Source organism: Gymnoscopelus microlampas (assembly GCF_963454915.1).
Source record: "Gymnoscopelus microlampas genome assembly, chromosome: 7".
Lineage (NCBI taxonomy): Eukaryota > Metazoa > Chordata > Actinopteri > Myctophiformes > Myctophidae > Gymnoscopelus > Gymnoscopelus microlampas.
Window position 1 is genome coordinate 57,280,503 of NC_139944.1, and position 7,191 is coordinate 57,287,693.

At 41.5% G+C, this 7,191-nt stretch overlaps 1 protein-coding gene across 1 annotated transcript in view; it reads right to left on the bottom strand.

The window, feature by feature from the left end:
* The window catches only part of LOC311048680 (inositol 1,4,5-trisphosphate-gated calcium channel ITPR1-like), a 184,039-nt gene that overhangs the window by 145,056 nt on the left and 31,792 nt on the right, over window positions 1-7,191 (bottom strand). The window contains exons 4-5 of the mRNA XM_084061942.1: window positions 3,316-3,431; window positions 1,430-1,516 (exon numbers count right to left, since the gene is read on the bottom strand). Of these exons, the coding sequence (XP_083918068.1) occupies window positions 1,430-1,516; window positions 3,316-3,431 (203 nt within the window). The remainder of the gene's footprint in view (window positions 1-1,429; window positions 1,517-3,315; window positions 3,432-7,191) is intronic.

Genomic DNA, 7,191 nt, shown 5'->3' on the forward strand with positions numbered 1-7,191 from the left:
AAACACTGGGTCCTCTAGGACCCTTTTAAAACAAATATACATATTATTATTAGTATTATTATTATTATTGTCTCCGCCAGACTGAAGGCGTGGTGGAGACTAGGTTTTGCACCCTGTCCGTCCATCCGTCCGTCCGACCGTCCGTCCGTCCGTCCGTCCGTCCGTCCGTCCGTCCGTCCGTCCGTCCGTCCGTCCGTCCGTCCGTCCGTCCGTCCGTCCGTGCGTGCGTGCGTGCGTGCGTGCGTGCGTGCGTGCGTGCGTGCGTGCGTGCGTGCGTGCGTGCGTGCGTGCGTGCGTGCGTGCGTGCGTGCGTGCGTGCGCGTGTGCGTGTGTGTTCGTCTGTTTGTCCGTCTGCGAGCAGCTATTCTGCAGCACGTTGGCCTGATGGATGTGTGCACACACCACTGGTGATTTCGTCGACTAAAAACTATTCTATGATTCTATGATGACTAAAACTAAGACTAAATATAATTGACAATTTCGTCAACAAACAAAAACTAGACTAAAATGTCAGTGAGGGATCTAGTGGAGAAGAGATCCAGTAGAACTAAAAGACAAGTCATTTTATGTTTAGTTGTGCTCGGGTGTTGCGCTCTGAAAATAGCAGATCTACAAGCTCACAACAGTATGCAACCAAGTGTAAAATCAGCCATTACGACAAGGCACCGCCAAAATACATTTTAGTCGGCTAAATCAACTGTAGATTTAGTTGATGGATTAACTCATTGAGTGCCAGGATTGCCAGAATTATTTCAGAATTAATTCTGAAAAGTGCCAGAGTTTTTTTTCACAGAAAACAAAAAGTGCTTAGGAAGCGAGATACAGCCTTTTTTAGTTCTAAGTTAAACAAGGAGTGGATGGAGCTGCACATCTTCAGATAATAGAGGATGCCAGAGCAGAACCACTGCCCCACATGTTTCACAGATTATTTTGCAAAACAAACTTTTTGATATTACTCCTACATATTTTGTCCAAAAATCATGTATCTCATTCATGTGATCAAGACAGATCTGTCCCATTTTTCATATTCCATCCTGATTGGCTAAGATTGGCTTCCAAAGTTTGCAGGAGTGGTACAGACGTTGTCATGCTGACGCTATAAAAGGCCCATTTCTAGTGTATTGATATCTGTTATGTATAGTTGTTGTGATGTCTTTCATCAGGTTGTTAAGTGTTTTTTGTTGACGACTGCAATAGTTTGTGTGTTTTCATCCTCGGTGATGCATGGACAGTATGTCATCGTGTGCTCTTTATTATGTCACCAAATAAAAACAATCAAAATGTGTTTTTACTCTAACTGGGCCAATCAGTGTGAAACTTTGCACACACACACACACACACACACACACACACACACACACACACACACACACACACACACACACACACACACACACACACACACACACACACACACACACACACACACCTGGATGACGTTTCCGTACTGAATGACTGTTCCCAGCAGCTTCCTGTTTTCAGAGTCATTCTGTTTCTTCTCCAAGTCAGCTGCATGCTGGGAAATGAAGTCAAATGGGAAAGAGGAGAGGAGAGGGATTAGAATGGCCCTGTAACGTAACAGAATACTTTTTAATGGCAGTAATCCTGTAACGTAGCAAAGTTACCTTTAAAAGCAACGTTACCCAACACTGTCCATGTGTGAGAAGAACAAAACAAAGGAATGTGGAGCTACAAGGTTTCTGTCAGAAACAATATTAAAGAGATAGTTCACCAAAAAAATGGCTTTTTTACCATTGATCAGTCACCCCATGGAGACTTGAATTCATGGATTATTTTTGTTTTGTTTTAATGATAATTTGATGACCAGCGGACCGGTAGGCATCGGTTCTGTTAGGAGACACAAAGGAGGCTCTTATGTGTCTCCTACCGGAACCGATGCCGCTCATCAAATTATTGATTTAGGAATGAGACAAAAAAATAAAAAAATATCCATGAATTCAAGTCTCCATGGGGTGTGTAATCCATAGAAAAAAAGTCATTTTGGGGGTGAAGTATCCCTTTAAACATGAACGGTACAGTACAGTACAGTCTGTTAGACACAGCGTAGCAGCAACACTGACACACAGTCATCAGTCAGATATTCATGCTTCACCACTGAGGCCTTTTAACCTCAAACTATGTTAGATCCCCACAGAAATGTTCACTTTAATGAGTGTGTGGGTTCAGATAGAGAAGATACAGAAGACTTTAAAAGGTATTGCATGGAGTAGAGAGGAAAACATGTCTATACAAGGACTCTGTATCAAAACACTGAGATTGTTCTTAAAGGGTTAGTTCATATTTTTTGAGTATTTTCTGTAAGAAATAGTTACCATTAATGTAGTGGTTGCAAAGGTATTAATTGATTGCCCGAGTCCCGTGGTCAGAGTTATGGTCCGGTTCTGATAAATATGAAGTAGTTCCGGTAGATTAGTAGATTTGGTGGGGGCCGCTCATTCAAAATAAATTAATTAAAAAAACTAGCGTCATTTGTATTGTTGACCGATTTCAACCATATAGAGCAGGTTTCGTTCAATTTCGACCCCTCTGTCACACATGGTACTAATGTTTGTGTCCAGAATCACTGCACCGCGGCAGCCTACTCACGCACAAAATATATGACACAAAAAATAGTACCATGTGACAGAGGGGTCGAAATTGAACGAAACCTGCTCTATATGGTAGAAATCGGTCAACAATACAAATGACGCTAGTTTTTTAAATTAATTTATTTTGAATGAGCGGCCCCCACCAAATCTACTAATCTACCGGAACTACTTCATGTTTATCAGAACCGGACCATAACTCTGACCACGGGACTCGGGCAATCAATTAATACCTTTGCAACCACTACATTAATGGTAAGTATTTCCTACAGAAAATACAAAAAAAATCTGAACTAACCCTTTAAGTTGTGACTGACTGACTGACACACAGTGTGACTGTAACAGTTATTGTTACATGGGGAGCGCACTACAAATCCTGAACCTATGAACCTACAGTATGAACCTTAAGTGATCTTCGTTGCTGTCAGGCAGAAACCTTGTATCTCTATATTCTATCATACAAGAGAGTCACACTGTAGTGAAAATAGACGATAAGTGAACTTAAAGCTGTCTTCACTATTTTATAAATACATACATAATACTAAAGAAAAATAGTTTTGACTCACATGTAAAGCAGCACAGTGTGTGTGTGTGTGTGTGTGTGTGTGTGTGTGTGTGTGTGTGTGTGTGTGTGTGTGTGTGTGTGTGTGTGTGTGTGTGTGTGTGTGTGTGTGTGTGTGTGTGTGTGTGTGTGTGGTGTGTAACTCACATGTAACTTGTTGAGCAGCACGGTATCAGTAGTACTGTTCCCTCCCGGTTTGGCTGCTTTCCAGAACTGTTTCTGGGCCGAGTAGCGGTTCATAGGACACAGTCTGAACAGACAGTCTGTAAACACAGTAATCATAATAATTAATAATCAGTCTTTATTGTCCCAAATATTCAGTCTCACAGTGTGTTGAACAGAAAGACAAAAAAAGGCCTTTTCAAAGTTCTGTATCTTTGGTCCGGATGGCATGGTGAGTGTGAAGTGACCAATAGAGGAGGGTCAGTCAGTGTCATTTGCATTTATGACGCTTAAAGGGGAAATCCACCCATTTTCAATATTTAACTATGTCATTAATATAGCATAAAGGAGTTGTGTGGAAATAAGAAAAAAGTTCCCCCCTTTTCTTTTTGCCTTGAACTGGAGGATTGATTGTGAGTTTAACATTGCAAATTACAACGTGATGACTCATCATGTTGTAATTTGCAATGTTAAACCCACAATCAATCCTCCAGTTCAAGGCAACACAGAAAGGGGGGAACTTTTTTCTTATTTCCACACAACTCCTTTATGCTATATTAATGACATAGTTAAATATTGAAAATGGGTGGATTTCCCCTTTAACTCATTCAATCCGGGAACATATCTGTGTCACTTTAGATTTATTTGGCTATTTAAAAATAGCAGATCTACAAGCTCATAGCGCGGCACCGAGTGCCGTGCTATGAGCTTGTAGATCTGCTATTTATTTATTTTTTTAATCGTGAAAATGTGTGCAAATCTTATTTGCCAATCTTCTATATTTATATATATTGTTTTAAAGCAAACATTTGTAACTCAAATCTTTGCTTCTGGGGGTCCCTGGAACAACGTATTTTGAGAGGGGGTCCGCGGCCAAATACATATCATTTTGGGGGTCCTTGACATGAAAATGTTTGAGAACCACTGATATTATAGCAACATACGTTTAAATAAAAACTGTCAGGATTTAGAAGACATTTGTAGAATCCCCACAAGCAAAGATTTGAGTTCAAAATGTTCAGCACAGTGAAACCCTCAGTGATTAGCATCCATCAGACTGGAAAAGGTAAGAAAATAGAAACATCGCTGGCAGTGGATGATTTATTTATGTATTTACTCTGGCAGTGAATGAGTTAACGTGTGATGGCTTTACTGTTCATATCAGAACGTGTGGGAAGAGCGATGAGGTCAGTGGTGGTGGAGGAGGAAGTCGTCTTTTTAGAGTTTTTATTAAAGAAGTATCAATACCACAATATACAAAAAACTACTCTGTATTTCTACTCTGTTACAAGTAAAAGTCCTGTAGGATATTCATTAACCCATTCAATACGGTGACCGGTGCCTTGCTGTGTTTTGATTGCGTAATAATTCTATTCAATAGGTCACCACTTTTGGTGTGACAGTGTCACACATCTATGGTCTACTGGTTTCATCTGTGTCATTTTAGATTGAGCTATAATTATATAGTATTAATTATATATAATAAATAAAGGCAGAAAAAGCCCCAAAAAGTATATTTAAAACACACACACACACACACACACACACACACACACACACACACACACACACACACACACACACACACACACACACACACACACACACACACACACACACACACACACACACACACACACACACACACATATATATTTATATATTCACAGATGTGCACACATTTTCGCGATAAAAAAAAAAATAGCAGATCTACTATTTTTGAACAGCCAAAGACAGAGATTCTTTACCGGATCTAATGGGTTAATTTAGGAAAAAACAAAAAGTGAAAGTGTGTGACGACAGTGATATACACACAACGTACAGTAGGTCTAAATATGGTGAGTGAGCTACGTTAGTTAAAGGAGAACATCTGAGAACATTCTCTCCGCTGGAGCATGGACTCCGGAGAGGTCGGGGTTAAACTGTAAAGGACAGGAAGTAGATGTTGTAGAAAACAAGCTGTTCAGGATGTAAACACTCTGTTAACTATTAAACCCCCAGACCGTCTGAACATGTGTTTAGCTCCAAGAAAACACTGTGACGCTGCTAGACACGGGTTTGATGTTGACCAGTGATGCACACACTACACACACACACACCACACACACACACACACACACACACACACACACACACACACACACACACACACACACACACACACACACACACACACACACACACACACACACACACACACACAGGTGTTTGCATAATGTTCCCTGATGATCAAAGGATGTGGTGGTCAAGGTTACAACAGGAACAATCTGAGGCGACACCAAGCCCCCAGAGTTGCTGAGAAACATTGAAGCTGCCACCCCAGTGGCCAAAGCTGGAACTGCAGGCGGGGAGAAATACATGCGCGAGCAAAACATACTGAGAGATATTTATATATATACATATAAATATGTAAACATATTATACATACATACATATATTTACATAGGCATCTCGAGAGTATTCAATAAATATCTCGCGTTCAATCCTAGACACACGGGCTGCCGTAGAACGCAAAAATGACACTAGTGCGCATGCTCATAATTCTACGTGTGGTCAAAATCGAACCAATAATTCTACTTCCGGCAGGCTTCAAAACGCCACTGAGCACATTCATTGAAATGATAGCTGGGGGCGGGGCAATCCGCCCTCTAGTTTTATTATACCTCTATGGGCGACACACTGTCACATGACATCCTGTCATTTAACTGACCGTGCCGACACACACACACACACACACACACACACACACACACACACACACACACACACACTTTTTTCATGTCAAGGACCCCCAAAATGATATGTATTTGTACACGGACCCCCATCTCAAAATATGTATTTCCAGGGACCCCCACAAAAGGCAAAGATTTGAGTTAAAAATGTATATATACTAGACGTTCGGGCCGCTACGCGGCCCGAACGTCTAGCGTGACGCGTCGTTCACTTTGCAGTGCCACCTTACAGGCACCTCACAGTGTGAGAGAGAGTTTTGTGCTCTCCTAAATCCACGGCAGGCTTTGAAAGTACCCACTTCAGAAAGAGGTGACGTGCATCACCTCTCCAATGACCAAAACCCACTATGGAAGCCGTCGAACTGGTGCGATCTGACGGCATCCTAGAATTTATAGGTAGGATGTGATGTCATGCGTGATGTCATGCTGTCGTGAGACGCACTGGTGTTGTGTCCATATTCGGGACGACCGTCTCATCGTGATGTCAGATTACGTCACACTGGCGTGATGTCAGATTACGTCACACTGGCCACATACAACGTTTGTACATACTGACAACCGACATGGCGCAGGATTCAAATTGTATATATAATAGATAGATATATTCAAAGATTTGCACACATTGTCAAGTGTTTCAAAAAATAGCAGATAGCGAGCTCATAGTGCTATGAGCTTGTAGATCTGCTATTTTTGAATAGCCAAATAAATCTAGAGTGATTTCTCTGATTGAATGGGTCCAGTGGTTGATGGTATAAATCAGTGGTTCTCAACCAGTGGTCCGGGGACCACCAGTGGTCCTTGAAGGGGTTCCAGGGGGTCCCCAGCTAAATAGTAGATAGTTAGGAACCAAATGGACCCTTATGGGTCTGTAACTCTGAGAGTGTTCAAATGGAACCAAATGGACCCTTATGGGTCTGTAACTCTGAGAGTGTTCAAATGGAACCAAATGGACCCTTATGGGTCTGTAACTCTGAGAGTGTCCAAATGGAACCAAATGGACCCTTATGGGTCTGTAACTCTGAGTGTACAAATGGAACCAAATGGACCCTTATGGGTCTGTAACTCTGAGTGTACAAATGGAACCAAATGGACCCTTATGGGTCTGTAACTCTGAGTGTACAAATGGAAC